The sequence below is a fragment of the Macaca mulatta genome, chromosome 10, assembly GCF_049350105.2.
Source record: "Macaca mulatta isolate MMU2019108-1 chromosome 10, T2T-MMU8v2.0, whole genome shotgun sequence".
NCBI lineage: Eukaryota > Metazoa > Chordata > Mammalia > Primates > Cercopithecidae > Macaca > Macaca mulatta.
In genome coordinates this window covers 20820921-20840239 of record NC_133415.1, presented here as the reverse complement: position 1 = coordinate 20840239, position 19319 = coordinate 20820921, and the positions used below count along the sequence as shown (strand labels likewise).

Here is a 19319-nt window from a genome sequence, read left to right as displayed (position 1 = left end):
AGCCTACCCAGGAATCCCAGGAGGTCCAAGTTAAGAACCCCACTTTGAGATGTTTCTTGTATTAAGAAGCTTGGTTTACAAAAAGTCTTCCCATATTTGTTTAGAGAACCCGAACGATGTCGCCACTTGCAGCGAAGCGCCCTAGCATGAACCGTAGTCCAGTTGGCTCAGGAGGTGGAGGCGGAGGTGGAGGCGGCTGGGGGCCTCCGCTTCTGGTGGCCGCAGGAGCAACCCACAGACAGGTAATGGCTGCCATGGGGGGCGGGGGCGTCGTCCTTAGCTTTTAGCGCCACCCGGCTGGCCCCTGTGCTTCGTGCGCATTTCATGGCCTCTGGGTGCCGTACCTGCTTCCCGCCTGGCTTTCCTGGGTGGCGGAGAGCGAACCCATCCCAGCCCGGATTGGGGGAGGGGGCGTCGGCGCAGGGTCCCGTGGGCAGAGCTGCGCTGGGAGCCGACGGGCTCCGCATTCATCATTGTTCCTCCAGCGCCTGGCACGGGCTGGGCCGCAGCAGGGACCGTGGCCTGAAGCGCGCCATCCCCTTCGCGTCGCCTGCCCGCCCGCCGAGCTCGCCGCCCACAGGTGTTTCCAGGGCTCCTTCCACCCGCCGGACAGAGAGAGGACCTAGAAGCCAAACCTGGCCCGCTGCTGGCCGAGAGCACAACAGCCGGCGGGCGCTGGCGGGCGCGGGGCGCACGGGGCCGCGGAGGGACCCGCGCGCGCCCCCGTCTCGTGCCGCGCGCACGTGACTGCGCCCCCGGCCTGCCCCCCGCCCCCACTGGCCGCTCGGCCGCGCGCGGGTCGGTCGGCTCTATGGGGAAAGCGGCCGCTCCGAGCCGAGGCGGCGGCTGTGGCGGCCGCTCCCGCGGGCTCTCGTCGCTGTTCACGGTTGTCCCCTGCCTGTCGTGCCACACGGCGGCGCCGGGCATGAGCGCTTCCACGTCCGGCTCCGGGCCGGAGCCCAAGCCCCAGCCCCAGCCTGTGCCCGAACCGGAGCGGGGACCGCTGTCAGAACAGGTGTCAGAGGCAGTTTCGGAGGCAGTGCCAAGATCGGAGCCTGTGTCCGAGACGACGTCTGAGCCGGAACCAGGGGCTGGGCAGGCATCGGAACTGCTGCAGGGGTCGCGGCCAGGGTCAGAGTCAAGTTCAGGTGTAGGGGCTGGGCCCTTCACTAAGGCCGCATCAGAGCCGCTCTCCCGATCGGTGGGGAGCGCGCCCTTTCTCAGACCCGAGTCGGGATCGCTGCCAGCGTTAAAGCCCCTGCCTCTTCTGCGATCAGGACAGGCGAAGACTCCTCTTGGGGTTCCAATGTCGGGGACTGGCACGACCTCCAGTGCCCCACTGGCCTTACTGCCTCTGGACAGCTTCGAGGGCTGGCTCCTCAAGTGGACCAACTATCTGAAGGGCTACCAGCGCCGCTGGTTCGTGCTGGGCAATGGTTTGCTCTCTTACTACAGGTATGGCAGCGCCAGGGTGGGACATGGGGATTGGAGGGTGATGATGCTGCAGGGATGGTGATGGAGGGCCTCCAGGGTTGGGGGACACTGCCGCTAGTCTAGAGATGTTTAGGGGCGTGCATTCCAGCAGGACAAGGCACACTTCTGGCCCGCCGCCAAGGGCTGGGGGCCCTGACCTCTGGCAAGGGTGAATGTAATCTGTGGACATGACCTCTGGCAAACTTGGATTTTTGGGCAAGTGGGGAGGTGGAGTAAGGGAGTGATCTGGGGCCTCAGTTCTCTCCTGCCTGGCAGTTGTGGGGCTTGGGGCAGTTAGCTAGAGTCAGCCCTTCAAAGTCCTTGCCCTTTCTGGTTCGGGAGCTAACATCATTGTGTGTTTGGGATTGAGGGAGACAGTCACCTTGTTCAGTCCTTAGGACCCACACGCTTAGGAAGGGCTGCTTATTCTTCCCGCCTGGGGCAGTTACTCCCACCTTTCCTGATGCCTCTGGTTGCCAGGCCTTGGGCTGGGCACCACAGACTCACAGATGTATTGGACAGGGCTCCTGGCCTTCAGGAGTCCATCTTGGTGTTTTGCGGAGAACCAGGAGGTGTTTTGCTGCCCTCCTTTCTTATTCCAGAACCAGCATGGGATTCAAAATTGAAGTCCAGCAGTGAGAGAGCTAACATTGTCTTCCCACTGAAAGTGGTTGAAAGGAGGAGGTTAGTGAAGCCTCCCTTTGCTTTCTTACTGGCTCTTCCCTGAGTCTGCTTCCTGGGGATGGTTGGTTTAAGCCTTGAGAACTCAGATCAGTCTATGCCAGTGGTTCTCAAACCTGAGTGTGCATCAGCATTCCCTGAAGAGCTTGTTGGAACACAAAGTGCTGGGCCTCCCCACTGAGTTTCTGATTCAGTGGGCCTAGGGGAAGGGCCTGAGATTCGGCTTTTCTAATAACTTCCCAGGCGTGGCCGGTGATGCTGGTCCAGTACCACACTCTGAGAAGCACTGTTTCACTGTTGCACACAGAAGGACCTTGACTTGCTGTTGCTGAAATTCAGGTCACTTCATTCACTTCATTCAGCCAACAGTATCCCTTCAAGTCACCCACTACAGGGTTTTGTTTTCTGTTGTTTTTGTTTTTGAGATGGAGTCTTGCTCTGTCGCCCAGGCTGGAGTACAGTGGCACAATCTTGGCTCACTGCTACCTCCGCCCCCCAGGTTCAAGCAATTCTCCTGCCTCAGTCTCCCGAGTAGCTGGGATTACAGGCTCATGCCACCATGCACAGCTAATTTTTGTATTTTTAGTAGAAGCGGGGTTTCACCATGTTGGCCAGGATGGTCTTGATCTCTTGACCTCATGACCTGCCCATCTCGGCCTCTCAAATCTTCTTTTCTTAAAATAACATGTGTAGACAGTTGACATTTCAGAGTAATCTCAAATGTGTAGATTCTCTGGGTAACTAAGAAAAATTCTTACTGCTTGCTGATAATGTTGTGAAGATAAATGCTAGTTCTGGGGGGAGGAGGGAGTAAGAACAAGCTTCTTGTGTGTGTGCGTGTACAGTCCAGCTCTGCAATTTCCTCTTCAGACTTTTCGAGATTCTAAGGTGGTTCAAATTGTTGCTGACCTCACCCAGGTAGAATGAACGATTCCTGACATTTATAGGACCCTGTGCCTTCACTGCATTCCATGCAAGGCTGGCCAGGAAAGGGGAACTGAGGCTGAATGAATGAACCTCAGTGGCCTCCCCAGAGGCAGCCAGCTTGCAGGCTGAGTGTCCGAACGCCACCAGAGATGAGTTTATGTGCCGAAAAGGCCCATTTGAGGTGCAGCTGGAATTGCCACTTGAGATGTTTGACGCTGCTCTCCTGTCCCCGCTTCTGATCTGAATCCCCCCCTTCCAGAACAGGCCATCCTGCCAGCTGGGATCAAGGACTGAGCATCCTCCAGGTCTGTCATGTAACCCTGAGAGCAGCAGGGTGGGTTTTCAGTTGCGCCATCTGTGCCCAGCGCCGTGCATGTGTGTTATCTCCTCCAGCCCTCTCCAGACACCCAGCTCTCAGCAGTTGGCCAAATGGGTGTGGCTGGGGATAGAGGTGAGATTAGGGTACTCGTGAGTTGGAAACAGAGTGAAATAATTTTTAAATTCATGATCTCTTTTCCTTGGGGGCGGGTAGAGTCAGGCTTACCTGCTGGGCAATGTGGCTGGTGAAGAAGGAATCAGAGCCATTTCTCTGCTGGCTCCCCTTTCGGAAAGACCACTCTCAACTTTTTAATTTTTTAATTTTTTTTTTTTTTTTTTAAAGACAGAGTCTTGCTCTGTCACCAGGCTGGAGTGCAGTGGCATGATCTCAGCAAACTGCAGTCTCCACCTTCTGGGTTCAAGCAATTTCCCTGCCTCGGCCTCCTGAGTAGCTGGGACTACAGGCGCGCACCACCACACCTGGCTAATTTTTTGTGTTTTAGTAGAGACAGGGTTTCACCATGTTGGCCAGGATGGTCTCAAACTCCTGACTTCGTGATCTGCCCGCCTTGGCTTCTAAAGTGCTGGGATTATAGGCATGAGCCACCGTACCTGGCCAACTTTTTAATTTTTAACTAAGTGAAGCCTGGTGTTTGGAGAAAATGTGGGCAACTATTTCTTGTGCCCCCTGCCATCCCATCCCACCTTCTGGCCTCCCCTCCTCCAGGATAGCCACCATTCCAAATCCTGGTCACCATCCACTTTTCTCCGCATTTTATTTAATTTTATCTCATCTAGGTGTAATTTTTAAGAACCCATATTTTTCATTGCAATTTTTTTTTTTTTTTTTTTTAGACAGAGTGTTGTTCTGTTGCCCAGGCTGGAGTGCAGTGGCCTGATCTTGGCTTACTACACTCTCCCACTCCCAGGTTCCAGTGATTCTCATGCCTCAGCCTCCTGAGTAGCTGGGATCACAGGCGCACGCTACTGTGCCCAGCTAATTTTTTGTGTGTTTTTAGTAGACACGGGGTTTCATTATGTTGGCCAGGCTGGTCTCAAACTCCTGGCCTCAAGGATCCACCCTCCTCAGCCTCCCAAACTGCTGGGATTACAGGCATGAGCCACTGCGCCTGGCTATGCAGTCATCTTTAACCGTATTTTAAAAAGGGTTTCTAATATATAGAGTATGTTATTTTTGCAGGACTTATTTTGACTATTGTATAAAGCCCAGGGTGCAAATGTGGCACCTTTTACTTATGCATATTCCTGACGATGGGTCACTACAAACATTCTTGTATGTGTGCAGGAATTTCTCTTGGGTATAATTTCTGGGTTGTAGAGAATTGTGAATGTTCATCTTACATAATGCCAAACTGTTTCCCAAAGCAGTTGCACAAATTTATATTCCCACCGGTAACAAAAAAGAGATTCTGTGGATCCTTATCCTTTGCAACACTTGATATTGTTAGTATTGATTTTGCCATTCGAATAGGAACTATGATCGCTCATTGTGGTCCTGACCTGCATTTCCATTTCCATTATTTTTACCTTAATAGCGAAAGAATGGGGGTTTGGATTAAAATTTCTCCTTTCAATGTGACTTCCTCGGGTACACTTCTGCCCTGGATTTTGCTCGAGAAGCTCATTTGATTGCTTAAGTATATTCTAAGGAAGAAAGCACATTTTACCAATAGTTGGGCTTAGTAACATTCATATTATTAGGAATTTTTTAAAATGCTCTTTATAAATATCACGTGTAAAAAGTGTTTCTATGAGATATTGATAATTGTTGGCAGATTTTTACTTCTTTCTGACAGTATATATCAGAATATATCTTATTTATATTGGAATATAAATAAGACAGAACACAAGATTCTTTTTTTTTTTTTTTTTTATTGAGATGGAGTCTCATTCTGTCGCCCAGGCTGGAGTGCAGTGGCACGATCTCAGCTTGCTGTGACCTCTGCCTCCCAGGTTCAAGCAATTCTCCTGCCACAGCCTCCCGAGTAGCTGGGATTACAGAGGCATGCCAGCACACCCAGCTAATTTTTTTTTTTGTATTTTTAGTAGAGACAGGGTTTCACCGTGTTGGCCAGGCTAGTCTCGAACTCCTGACCTCGTGATCCGCTCGCCTTGGCCTCCCAAAGTGCTGGAATAACAGGTGTGAGCCACCGAGCCCAGCCTAGAAGGCAAGATTCTTATTCCATTACTTGGCATTCTTAATTATATGCTTATTTGGATACTAACAAGGAGAATATAGGAATATGGTTTTTTGTTCAATGTTGGCTTTTTTTTTTTTTTTAATTGCAGGAAGTTCCCTTTGAAAAAATTTATCCCTAGTTCTTATCTCACAGGAAACATGTGAGTCCATAAAATTAGAGAAGAATTCCTAAATGATACAGAATTTTCAAAGGTATTGTCATCAGCAAGTTTTTACAGAGAAAGTGTTCCAAACATAATTTTTATCTACATTAATGACAACAATTATTAGGTCAGACAAACTTCTGTTTTGTTGTATGCCAGTTGTCTGCTTGGTGACATTATAAATGACATTTATTTCTCAGGAAATGATTTCAAACAGAAGCATTTTAAATTATTTATTTATTGTTCATACTGATCTATGCTTAGTAATGGCTAAGCCAGTTAGCAAGGAATGCCTCCCAGAAATTAGCCTGGGTCTATAAGAAAGATAGCTGCAGTCAAGTGAAAATAAATTTTGAAAGTCCTTGACTGGGCACAGTGGCTCATGTCTGTAATCCCAGCACTTTGGGAGACCGAGGCAGGTGGATCACCTGAGGTCAGGAGTTTGAGATCAGCTTAACTAACATGGTGAAACGCCATCTTTAGTAAATAATAAAAAAAAAAAATTTAGCTAGGCGTAGTGACGCATGCCTGTAATCCCAGCTACTCAGGAGGCTGAGGCAGGAGAATCTCTTGAACCTAGGAGGCAGAGGTTGTAGTGAGCTGAGTGCTATTGCACTCCAGCCTGGGCAACAAGAGTGAAACTACGTCTCAAAAAAAGAAAAAAAAGAAATCCTTTGGCTGAGGAAGACCACTGAACACTTGGTGAGCTGCACCCATTTTGGGACAGTGGCCAGGTAACAGAAGATGTAGCACCAAGACATTGTTGCCTCTGGGATAGACTGTGTACTCACCCTTCTCACGAACTCAGTTCCCAAAAGCCAACCGCTGTGAAAACTGGGCATCGAGAAATATTGTACTGTTTTCTTTTTTTTTCTTTTTTCTTTTTTGTTATTATACTTTAAGTTCTAGGGTACATGTGCATAACGTGCAGGTTTGTTACATATGTATACTTGTGCCATGTTGGTGTGCTGCACCCATCAACTCGTCAGCACCCATCAACTCGTCATTTACATCAGGTATAACTCCCAATGCCATCCCTCCCCTCCTCCCCATAATAGGCCCCGGTATGTGATGTTCCCCTTCCCGAGTCCAAGTGATCTCATTGTTCAATTCCCACCTATGAGTGAGAACATGCGGTGTTTGATTTTCTGTTCTTGTGATAGTTTGTTGAGAATGATGGTTTCCAGCTGCATCCATGTCCCTACAAAGGACACAAACTCATCCTTTTTTATGGCTGCATAGTATTCCATGGTGTATATGTGCCACATTTTCTTAATCCAGTCTGTCACTGATGGACATTTGGATTGATTCCAAGTCTTTGCTATTGTGAATAATGCCTCAATAAACATACGTGTGCATGTGTCTTTACAGCAGCATGATTTATGGTCCTTTGGGTATATACCCAGTAATGGGATGGCTGGGTCAAATGGTATTTCTAGTTCTAGATCCTTGAGGAATCGCCACAATGTTTTCCACAGTCGTTGAACTAGTTTACAATCCCACCAACAGTGTAAAAGTGTTCCTATTTCTCCACATCCTCTCCAGCACCTATTGTTTCCTGACTTTTTAATGATTGCCATTCTAACTGGTGTGAGATGGTATCTCATTGTGGTTTTGATTTGCATTTCTCTGATGGCCAGTGATGACGAGCAACTACTGTTTTCAATGTCAATTTTGATAATACTCAAAGGCTGGAGATGGAAAAGTCCATCCAGTTGCAAAGTGTCCCTGAAAACATGAAGTTGAGGGTGCAAGTGTGCAGGGTTAGTTCTCACATAATGGGCTGGATACCCCAGGAGGTAGCTTTATTGAATTCAGCTTGAATTTGAAATTATTATTCAGTGTTACATACTCTGAGACTGTTAGGAGGTCGAAAAGGAATGCACAGGTTGATCATGTGTGAGTATTTGAAGTATGTTTTCTTAGCATTTAGCACAGAGTTGTTGCAAAGAGGTGATAAATGGACTAGCAGCATATTTTAGAGGAGCACAGTGCACACCAACATTCTCAGCAAGTTCTAGTGACATGAATTGTCATTTTCCCCACCAAACTTGCCTCCCCCTCCTAACTCTCCTCTTTCTATGAATAGCTGAATACCTCTGAGTCATACTTGCTGCCTCTTCCCTCCCTCATCCCACACCAGATGAAATTTCCAAGTCCTGCCTGTCTATCTTCTGTAGCTCCTCCTCTCCATCTCAGCTGCCACATCATGGTTCAGGTCTGCCTTCTGCTTACCTGGTGTCCCAGCTTCTGTCTTGGACAGTGCATCCCTGCTGTGGTGCTAGTGCCCCACCTCCATGACCCTGGGGTTGTCTCACCTTCTCCAGGATTCTCTTTCAATAGTACCTTCTCTGCCGGGTGTGGTGGCTCACGCCTGTAATCCCAGCAGTTTGGGAGGCCAAGGCGGGTGGGTCACCTGAGGTCAGGAGTTCAAGACCAGCCTGACCAACGTGGCGAAATCCTGTCTCTATTAAAAATACAAAAATTAGCTGGGCATGGTGGTGGGTGCCTGTAACCCCAGCTACTCAGGAGGCTGAGGCATGAGAATCACTTGAACCCGGGAGGTGGAGGTTGCAGTGAGCCATGATCACGCCACTGCAATCCAGCCTGGGTGACAGAGTGAGACTCCGTCTCAAAAAATAAATAAAAAAATAAACAAAACAAAACAAAACAGTACCTCCTCCTGTGTAAGCAGATCCCTGTATTGAATTTCTTCTGTTTGAAATACCTAGAATAGCCCCCTACTGATCCAAAGAACCAGGTCTTCCTCCTTTCGGAATTTACAGGGTGTGTCTGAGCTTCTCTGCAGATAACTTTGTGTCAGGAGGATACCATGGCCAAGTTTGGCATCTTCTTTGTATTCCACATAGAGCCTGGAACAGTACTTGCCACTGATACATCCTCAGTAGCTTGGTTAGTCTGTGAATGGATGAGCAAGTAAATGAATTACAGTTGCCTGTGAGTTTATGGGATTTCAGAAAGCCAAGTATGTTCATGCCAAACTTGGATTTTTCTTAATTTGTCTTCCATTTCAAAAACTTGTTTCCTGCAATAAGTTAACTAGGGAGATAAATTGGAGATTGCAGGCTTAAGCCAGGAGTGCAAGAAAAGCAGCAGTGGGAATGTGGATATAATGCGTTTCTAGGTTTGAACGTGTTGTAGTAGGCTACTCAGTGAATCAATATCTTCTTTTTTTTTTTTATTTTTTGAGATGGAGTCTCACTGTGTTGCCTAGGCTGAAGTGCAGTGGCACAGTCTTGGCTCACTGCAACCTCTGCCTCCTGGGTTCAAGCGATTCTCCTGCCTCACCCTTCAGAGTAGCTGGGATTACAGGCGTACACCACCACACCCAGCTAATTTTTGTATTTTTGATAGAGATGGGGTTTCACCATGTTGGCCAAGCTGGTCTCAACCTCTTGAGCTCAAGTGATCCACCTGCCTCAGCCTCCAAAAGTGTTGGGATTACAGGCGTGAGCCACCACGCCCAGCCCTATAGCTTTTTTTTTTTTTTTTTTTTTTTTTTTTTAGATGGAGTCTCCGTCTGTTGCCCAGGCTGGAGTGCAGTGGCATGATCCTGGCTCACCACAACCTTTGCCTCCCAGGTTCAAGCAATTCTCCTGTCTTAGTGTCCTGAGTAGCTGGGATTACAGGCACCCACCACCATGCCCTGCTAATTTTTGTATTTTTAGTAGAGACGGAGTTTCACCATGTTGTCCAGTCTGGTCTCAAATTCCTGATCTCAAGTGATCTGCCTGCCTTAGCCTCCCAAAGTGCTGGGATTACAGGTGTGAGCCATTGTGCCTGGCCTGGCCTCGTAGCTTTTAAAAGTAGTTTTCTGTGCATCTGTTGGTTTCCCTTGCACTGTTGGAAGCCAGCTATTGATCAAAGAAGGGGCCTCTACCCTAAAATGTTAGATCCAACAGAATAATAGGATCTTTTGTTTGTGGGGTATTCTGCAAGTGTCAGAGTGGTTTCCAGCTTATGGTTTCAGTGCAGGGGTGCTGGTCTTGCCATCCTGTTACATGGGGAAAAAACTAGAAGTACATGAACAGCACCAGGATTCAATCACAGTCTTCTGACTCAGCCCACGCAAAGGTGTCCACCTACCTCACACTGGGGAGACTCTTCTCTGGGGTCCTGGGTCGGAGGTCTCCAAGAGTAACCCCAGGCTCAATGACCCACTTGGAGGACTCACAGGACTCAGCATATATTAATGACAAAAACTGTGATTACCTTTGCACCAACCTAATAGTTGTACCCACAGCTATGCTTTGTTATAATGAAAGGATGCAAAGAAAGCACAATGGCAAAGAAACAAAGTGAAGTCTGGGAAAACCAGCTGCAATATTCCAAGGATCCTCTCCCAGTGCAGTCACACAACACGCACTTAATCCCTCCACCACCGAGTTGTGACAACACACGTGAAATGCTGCCAACCAGGGAAGTTCCTTAGAGACTCAGAGCCCAGGGTTTTTACTGGGGGTTCATCATGTGGGCACCTTCTGTTTGGCACATACCTGAATTCCAGATTCCCAGAAGGAAACCAGATTTTTTTTTTTTTTTTTTTTGAGATAGAGTCTTGCTGTGTTGCCCAGGCTGGAGTGCAGTGGTGCAGTCTTGGCTCACTGCAACCTCGGCCTCCTGGGTTCAAGAGATTTTTGGCTAATTTTTGTATTTTTAGTAGAGATGGGTTTTCACCATGTTGGCCAGGCTGGTCTCGAACTCCTGACCTCAGGTGATCTCAGCCTCCCAAAGTGCTGGTATTACAGCTGGAAAGCAGATATTTGCCATAAATCACATTGTTTGCACAAACAGTATAGGCACAGTGAGCCACGCTTATCAGTTAGAGAATGGTGGGAAACCTCCCCAAATTCAAGCTCCCAGACACCAGTCAAAGGCCCCTTGGAAGCAGGCGTGTCAAAGGACGGGCAGTCTCAGGCTTGCTATGTGAACTCTTTTCTGCACAGGTGTGAATTCCTTCCTCCTCGCAGACATCAGTGACATCAGTCAGGGTAAGGGCTGGTTCAGGGAGAGTGCCCATACTTGGCTTTGAGTGATGGAGTGGCCTCCTGTCTCTGATCAGAGAAGGCCACGTGCCAGTCTTGCAGGGTGTCAAACACATAGCATGTCTGCTGCTCTGTGTACCGAGTGCCTGCTCTGTGGCACTCCTGGCTGTGTGATTAGCCCTTGATTGCTTCACAAACACTTGTCTGATCTAGACCTTGCCTAAGGCCATCTGGCAGCATGGTTTTTGCATGTGACTGGGGTACACTTGCCACATGGACCCCTTCCTCCCCAGTAGTTGTTTTTCTTTTTGAGATGGAGTTTTACTCTTGTTTACCAGGCTGGAGTGCAGTGGCGTGATCTCGGCTCACCACAACCTCTGCCTCCAGGATTTAAGCAATTATCCTGCCTCAGCCTCTCGAGTAGCTGGGATTACAGGCATGCACCACCATGCCCAGCTAATTTTGTATTTTTAGTAGAGTCAGGATTTCTCCATGTTGGCCAGGCTGGTCTCGAACTCCCTACCTCACGTGATCCACCCGCCTTGGCCTCCCAAAGTGCTGGGATTACAGGTGTGAGCCACTGCGTCCGGCCTCCCCAGTATGTTTGCGCCTTTGGTGGAGTATCAGCTGTGAGTTCTTCAGCTGCTGCTCTTGAACCTTGTGCTTTTCTCAGGGAGGGTCTGTTAATCCAAGATTAGGGCCTGACAAGAAGTCTGAAATGTTTGTGACATTTCAGCCTACACTAGCTTTGGTCATATTGTTTACTGTTTATTGATCTCCTGCAGTGACCACAATGTGCAAGGCAATGCGTGTAACAGACCTGCATACCACTGTCACACAACTGGAGTGGAGGAGAAGGGGGGAAGTGTGCACACACCCTGGTCATTCAGTAAGAGGCCAAAAGGTTCAGGCAAAGTGCTTTGTGGGAGCCCCTGGATAGTCAAACATGTGGCTTTCACTTCCCCTGTAGTCTTTTGGGATAAAGCTGGCAAACTACGTCAGTAGAGAAGGAGAGGTCTGTGAAAAGACTGTGAGGTTCCCTAGAACAAGATCAATATATGCTTATCCCAAGGGGAAAGAGAGGGGAAGTGGGCCTATTCCCTGGATGACTGCTGGATGCTGACACATGGAGAGAGTAGATGGTAAGAAACACCTCTGAATAAAATTGAAATTGGCAGCTTGGTGTGTGGTGAATCACACAGCAGGTGTCACCACACAGAGTTGTGGCTTTAAGAGGCTCCTTTCATAATCATACAGATGGAGCAAACTGTCAATAAGTTTTGGGGTCATGCTGGGTGCTGTACACTTTTTTCTTTTATGTGCAATGCTTTGCCATGCTGCCTTACACTTTTTTTAAAGAGTACTTGGAGTTCTGATTGCTTAGTGATGCTTCATTCCATTTGGCATCTTGTCACATGCGCAGCCACAGCTCTACATTTAATACCGATTTAACAATCTTGACTCACACCATTCGATCTGCATTGCTGGGCCATTGCCTGAAACCAAGAGGAGGGCAGATGGCATGGCTGAGCTTGCATAGGAAACTGCCAGATTGCGTTGTCCTTTGAAGCAGCAGGAGGTGCTGCCTTCCTAATACAGTGTGTGGTTTCCCTGGGCTCACCAGATGAAGCCCTGACCCTGGGCATGATAGTCACTGTCCTTCACAGCCAGGTCCCGCCTCTCTTTTCCCTATCACTCATCTTCCTCCAGCCTCGACCCTTCTTCTAACAAACTTGCCTTACTCCCCCTTTGCAAGCCACATGTGTTTCATTCCTCACTCCAGATCTTCCTGCCATCCCCTTAGCCAGAAGGACTCCTCCTCATTGCTGCTGAAATCCCTACCTGGGCTTAATCCCAGGGTCATATCAGCATGGACCTATATGGATTTTCTGCAGCAATCTGGAGGAACTGTTCTTCCTCTGGATGCCTTTTTGTGTGTTATTTCATTTGGCCATGCACCCCATCAGCTGGGTATTCGTCCTCTCTCCGTTAGATCAATACCTCCCTCCTCCCCACCAGAACATGGGGCCATGTCTTCTCAATGTAGTGTCCTCTAGAGTGCTGGGCCTAGGGCCTTATACTTGGAAGACTCTCAAATTTCATTGAAGCTTTTTTTTTTTTTTTTTTTTTTTTTTTTTTTTGAGACGGAGTCTAGCTTTGTCGCCAGTCTGGAGTGCAGTGGCGTGATCTCAGCTCACTGCAACCTCCGCCTCCCATGTTCAAGCGATTCTTCTGTCTCAGCCTCCTGAGTAGGTGGGATTATAGGCTCGCGCCGCCACGCCCAGCTAATTTTTGTATTTTTAGTAGAGACGAGGTTTCACCATATTGGCCAGCATGATCTCGATCTCCTGACCTCAAGTGATCCACCCACCTCAGCCTCCCAAAGTGCTAGGATTACAGACATAAGCCACCGCGCCCGGCCTTAAGTGAAGCATTTTTATAGAAAATGTACTTTTTGGGCCGGGTGCCGTGGCTCACGCCTGTAACCCCAGCACTTTGGGAGGCCAAGGAGGGTGGATCACAAGGCCAGGAGATCAAGACCATCCTGGCTAACATGGTGAAACCCCCTCTCTACTAAAAATACACACAAAAAATATTAGCCAGGCGCAGTGGCGGGCACCTGTAGTCCCCGCTACTGGGGAGGCTAGGCAGGAGAATGGCATGAACCCGGGAGGCAGAGCTTGCAGTGAGCCGAGATCGCACCACTGCACTCCAGCCTGGGTGACAGAGCGAGACTCCTTCTCAAAAAAGAAAAAAAAAAAAGAAAAAAGAAAATTTACTTTTTGTAATTTTGTGTTTTGTTCCTAGTATAAAGACCCAACATGCGGCCTGAACCATTGGTAGCCCAGGGGGAGTCAATAAATTGCTAGGAGAACGCAGTGACCACGAGGCTACACATGGCCCAGCTTCTTCAGCCCCTTTTCTTTTTTCTTTTTTTTTTTTTGAGACAGAGTCTTGCTCTTGTTGCCCAGGCTGGAGTGCAGTGGCGCAGTCTCGGCTCACTACAACCTCTACTTCCTGGGTTCAAGCGAGTCTCCTGCCTCACCCTCCCGAGTAGATGGGATTACAGGCGCCTGCCACCATGTCCAGCTAGCTTTTGAATTTTTAGTAGAGACAGGGTTTTGCCCTGTTGGCCAGGCTGGTCTCGAACTCCTGACCTCAGGTGATACACCCACCTCGGCCTCCCAAAGTGCTGGGATTACAGGCGACAACCACCTCGCCTGGCTGTTCAGCCCCTTTTCTAAGGCTTACATGAGCTAAGAATATGTGAGGATATTGAGAGCTCATCGTATTAATGTATATTTAAAACTCTTTGTTAAGAAGAATTTTAAACGTATATAAGAGTAGGCAATAGCATAACGAACCCCCATGTACCAATTACCTAGTTTCAACAATTATTAACTTCTAGGCCAATCTTGTTTAATCTCAATCCCCCTCATATCATTTTAAAGTGAATTCTAAATATGATATTTTACCTGTGAGTGTTTTAGTATATATCTCTCAAGGATAAGGATTTTTTAGTTTTTATTTTTATTTTTTTGAGATGGAGTCTCTTCTGTCACCCAGGCTGGAGTGCAGTGGCATGATCTTGGCTCACTGCAACCTCTGCCTTCTGGGTTCAAGCAATTCTTCCACCTCAGCCTCCCTAGTAGCTGGGATTATAGGCACCTCCCATCATTCCCGGCTAATTTTTTTATTTTTGTAGAGATGGGGTTTCACAGGCGTGAGCCACCGCACTCAGCCAAGGGTAAGGATTTTAAAAACATATCCACAGGCCAGGGGGGTTGGCTCATGCCTGTAATCCCAGCACTTTGGGAGGCCAAGGTGGGTGGAATCACTTGAACCCAAGAGGTGGAGGTTGCAGTGAGCTGAGGCTGCGCTGTTGCACTCTAGCCTGGGCAACAAGAGCGAAAACTCTGTCTCAAAAATAATAATAATAATATAATAAAATAAATAAATAAAAACATATCCACAATACTACTATTACAACTAAAACAAATTAACAATAATTCCTTATAATCAGATATCCAATCAGTGTTCACAGTTTCAGTGGTTTCAAATGTCATGAATTTTTTTTTTTTTTTGATACGTTTGTTTGTATCGGGACTCAAACAACATCTACCCATAGAATTTCCCACAGTTTGGATTTTGCTGATGGCATTTTCTTGGTGTAGGTTAACATGTTCCTCTCTCCTCCATAATGTCTTAGTTTGACAGATGGATCTAGAAAGTTGAATAGGTGGTGGCGTGTTCTTCTATCAGGAGCTGGTGGCTTCTCTTTTTTTGTGATGTTAGCAGCTAGTGATGATCAATCTTAGATTAGTCTAAATCTTTTTTTTTTTTAGAGATGGAATCTCACTCTGTCGCCCAGGCTGGGATGCAGTGGTGTGATCTTGGTTCACTTCAGCCTCTGCCTACTAGGTTCAAGTGACTCTCTGCCTCAGCCTCCTGAGTAGCTGGGATCACAGGCATGTGCTACCATACCCGGCTAATTTTTGTATTTTTTGTAGAGACGGGGTTTCACCACGTTAGCCAGGATGGTCTCGATCTCCTGACCTTGTGATCTGCCCTCCTCAGCCTCCCAAAGTGCTGGGATTACAGGCGTGGGCCACCGTACCTGGCCAGTGGTTTTTGTTTTTTTTTGAGACAGAGTCTCACTCTGTTGCCAGGCTGGAGTGCAGTGGTGCGATTTTGGCTCACTGCAAAGTCCGCCTCCCAGGTTCAAGTGATTCTCCTGCCTCAGCCTCCCGAGTAGCTGGGACTACAGGTGCACGCCACCACACCTGGCTAATTTTTGTATTTTTAAGTAGAGACAGGGTTTCACCATGTTGGCCAGTATGGTCTCAATCTCTTGACCTCATGATCAGCCTGCCTCAGCCTCCCAAAGTGCTGGGATTACAGGCATGAGCCACTGTGCCTGGCAAAATTAGTCTACTTCTTAAAAAAATTTTTTTCTTTTTAAAGACATGGGGTTTTGCTGTGTTACTCAGGCTGGTCTGGGAACTGCTGGGCTCCAGTGATCCCATGTTTGGCTTCCCAAAGCACTGGTATTACAGATGTAAGCCACCTTGCCCAGCCCAGATTAGTCTAATTCTATCATTTCATCCTCATTTATTAGCAGGGATACTGTTTTTTGTTGTTGTTGTTTTTGTTTTGTGAAATGGAGTCTCGCTTTGTCGCCCGGGCTGGAGTGCAGTGGCACAATCTCAGCTTACTGTAATCTCTGCCTCCCAGGTTCAAGCAATTCTCCTGCCTCAGCCTCCTGAGTAGCTGGGATTACAGACGTGCACCACCATGCCTGGCTAATTTTTTTGGTATTTTTAGTAGAGACAGGGTTTCACCATGTTGGCCAGGCTGGTCTTGAACTCCTGACCTCAGGTGATCCCCCTCCTCAGCCTCCCAAAGTGCTGGAATTACAGGCGTGAGCCACTGTGCCCCGCCTTAGCAAGAATACTTCTACAAAGAGAAACTTCCCCTCATCTGCCACTCGTTGGTTACTCAGAGGTGCAGTTCGTGCAGGAAGAGCAGAATCAGGGCTTGACTCTTTCTTGAATTTTTTTTTTTTCCACAAGTTTTCAAAATAATGAGTTGGTGCTTCTCTTCTAGTGGTGGCCAATTAGTTGTGTTTTCTTAAGTATCATTACATTCTCATAGATATGAGCATGTTTGATGTGTTTCCCACTACTATCACTACCCTTAAAGATGCTCATGTTGTCTGGCCATGTCTTTAGTTAGTGGAAGGCTCTTCAAGTTGACCCTAGAGTCCTTTGGAAGGACCCTTGGTAGAATTAGGGTTTAATAGCTTCATTGCTGTCTGGCTTGAAAACATGTTCCTGGCTCTTCTTGTACTTGTTTTATTTTTATATATATATATATATGTATGTATTTTTTGAGACAGGGTCTCACTCTGTCACCCAGGGTGGAGTACAGTGGTGCGATCTCAGCTCACTGTAACCTCTGCCTCCCAGGTTCAAGCGATTCTCCTGTCTCAGCTTCCCTAGAGCTGGGATTACAGGCATGTGCCACCATACCAGGCTTATTTTTGTAGTTTTAGTAGAGATGGGGTTTCACCATGTTGGCCAGGCTGGTCTCAAACTCCTGACCTCAGGCGATCTGCCCGCCTCGGGAATCCAGACGTGAGTCACCGCGCCCAGCCTTGTACTTGTCTTGTCCCAGGCCTGGAGTCAGCCATTTCGCCAAGGAGCCACATTTCTTTTTGGTGGGAAGTAGTGTTTGAAGATCATAATCTTGGTGCCATAAGGGGTCATTGTCACCCAGTTGGTCATTGTTTTTAGGTTTTTTTAGTATATAGAGTTAGGAAATATATACATATTTATGTATGTTTTATAAAAGCTAGGAAATATCTATATTTGTTTTATACAGAGCTAGGAAATATATATATTTATGCAATGTTTGATATATATGTACATACATATATATACAAATACATTTATCTCCTAGCTTGGTATAAAACAAACATGGCCGGGCACGGTGGCTCATACCTGTAATCCTAGCACTTTGGGAGGCCAAGGCGGGCAGATCACGAGGTCAGGAGATTGAGACCATCCTGGCTAACACGGTGAAACCCTGTCTCTACTAAAAATACAAAAAATTAGCCGGGCGTGGTGGCGGGCGCCTGTAGTCCCAGCTACTCCAGAGGCTGAGGCAGGAGAATGGCGTGAACCTGGGAGGTGGAGCTTGCAGCGAGCCGAGATAGCACCACTGCAGTCCGGCCTGGTCGACAGAGCGAGACTCTGTCTCAAAAAAACAAAAAAAGTACAATATGTTTGTTATCTTTAAAAATAGAATATATTATCAGTTCATACTGGTATTCTCAACACAAAATTAAGACCAGCCCGGGCTCAGTGGCTCAGTTCTGTAATCCCAGCACTTTGGTAGCTGAGGTGGGTGGATCCCTTGAGTCTAGGAGTTTAAGACCAGCCTGGGCAACATGGCAAAAACCCCATGTCTACAAAAAATACAAAAATTAGCTAGGCACGGTGGTGTGTGCCTGTGGTCCCGGCTACTCAGGAGGCTGAAGTGGGAGGGTTGCTTGAGCCTGGGAGGCAGAAGTTGCAGTGAGCCAAGATCACATCACTGCACTCCAGCCTGGGTGACACAATGAGACCCTACCTCAAAAAAAAAAAAAAAAAAAAAAAAAGGAATGAAGTCCACGGTGTTTTTGCTTAGGTAGAACCCATTTTCTCTGTGTTTCATCTCCTTGCTGAAGCCTACCGTGGTGTTTGCCTGGTCCTCTTTAGCTGGACAGGTTGGTAATCATCATCTCAGAGCCGGCGTGATGACATAGGTCTCTGGAGACCTGTAGAAAGATCTTTGTCACTTTATTCAGCTAATGCTCAGACTCCAGACTGGGCTTCATACATCTCTCCCAGAGGTGCTCATGTGACACGAAAGTGCAGGCCACACTGGTATAACACTCAGGATAATGCAAGTGACCCAAAGGGAGATCAGTGGCAAGTGGGTCCATGGGGAAGCAACTCTTTGAGAAAGACAGAGCATGTCAGACTGTTTCAGACCCTGTTCTCTAGATCTCCTTTACCATTGGTAGTTTTTGCCTCCAGCTTCCTCCTCACCCTCCTCCTCTTTCTTCTCCAAACCTTGGGACTTGAACTAATCCTCCCACCTCACCTTTTCCTCCCACCTGGCAGAATGACATCTTTGTTCCTCTAGAGCAGTACATCAACTGGGAGAGGAGGAGCCCAGGAAATTCTTGTTGAACTGAAATGTGCTCAAGCCTTCCCACCTCCTTCATTTGCCCTGGGAGGAGAGTGCCAGATGTGTATTTGTTGGTTCTGGGTCCTTTGAAAGTATTATGTAAGGATGTGGATAGCCATTTCCATGAGGTCAGGGCTTCCAGCTGCTATGGAACCTCAGCATCCGCTCTCATCCTTTTGCACATTGTATGAAATGAAAAGCAGAAAACTGGTCAAGAATAGAATATTGCAGGAAATAATGTTTTATATGTGTGTGGATCTACTTCATCACACTTCCAGTCTTCATGACCTGGGAGGGAACCGGAGCATCCATGATCACGCTCATTTTACAGATGGGGAAAACAAGGCACAGAAAGTGTAGTTGCTTTGTCTAAGGCCCAGCAACTTGCATCACTGTTCATCATTTGCTTCCATATATATGTTGTATCTTGGGGTCATTATGGACATAACCTCAGCTCTTTATTCTTTTATTTATTTATCCAGCAATATATTTATCTAGTGCTCTCTATGCGACAGGCCTGCTTGGGCTGCCAGTAAAGGAAGGAGCCCTGGTTTTTTGGTTTGTTTTTGTTTTTGTTTATTTTGAGATGTAGTCTCACTCTATCACCCAGGCTGGAATGGTGCAGTGGCACCATCACGGCTCACTGCAGGCTCGATGTTCTGCACTCAAGCAGTCCTTCCACCTCAGCCTCCAGAGTAGCTGGGACTACAGGCATGCATCACCACCCTTGGCTAATTTTTTATTTCTTTGTAGAGATTAAGCCTCCCTATGTTGTCCTGGTTGGTTTCAAACTCCTGTCTTCAAGCACTCCAC

At 47.5% G+C, this 19319-nt stretch overlaps 1 protein-coding gene across 5 annotated transcripts in view; it reads left to right on the top strand.

Annotated features, from left to right (window-relative positions):
- The window catches only part of OSBP2 (oxysterol binding protein 2), a 221185-nt gene that overhangs the window by 357 nt on the left and 201509 nt on the right, over nt 1-19319 (top strand). For 4 of the 5 annotated variants that reach the window (XM_015150163.3, XM_015150162.3, XM_077949969.1 and 1 more), the window contains exon 1: nt 473-1455. In XM_015150163.3, the coding sequence (XP_015005649.1) occupies nt 812-1455 (644 nt within the window). In that variant the 5' untranslated portion in view covers nt 473-811. Of the gene's footprint in view, nt 1-104; nt 243-472; nt 1456-19319 lie in introns of those variants that run through there. The other variant, XM_028827841.2, reaches the window with a different exon arrangement.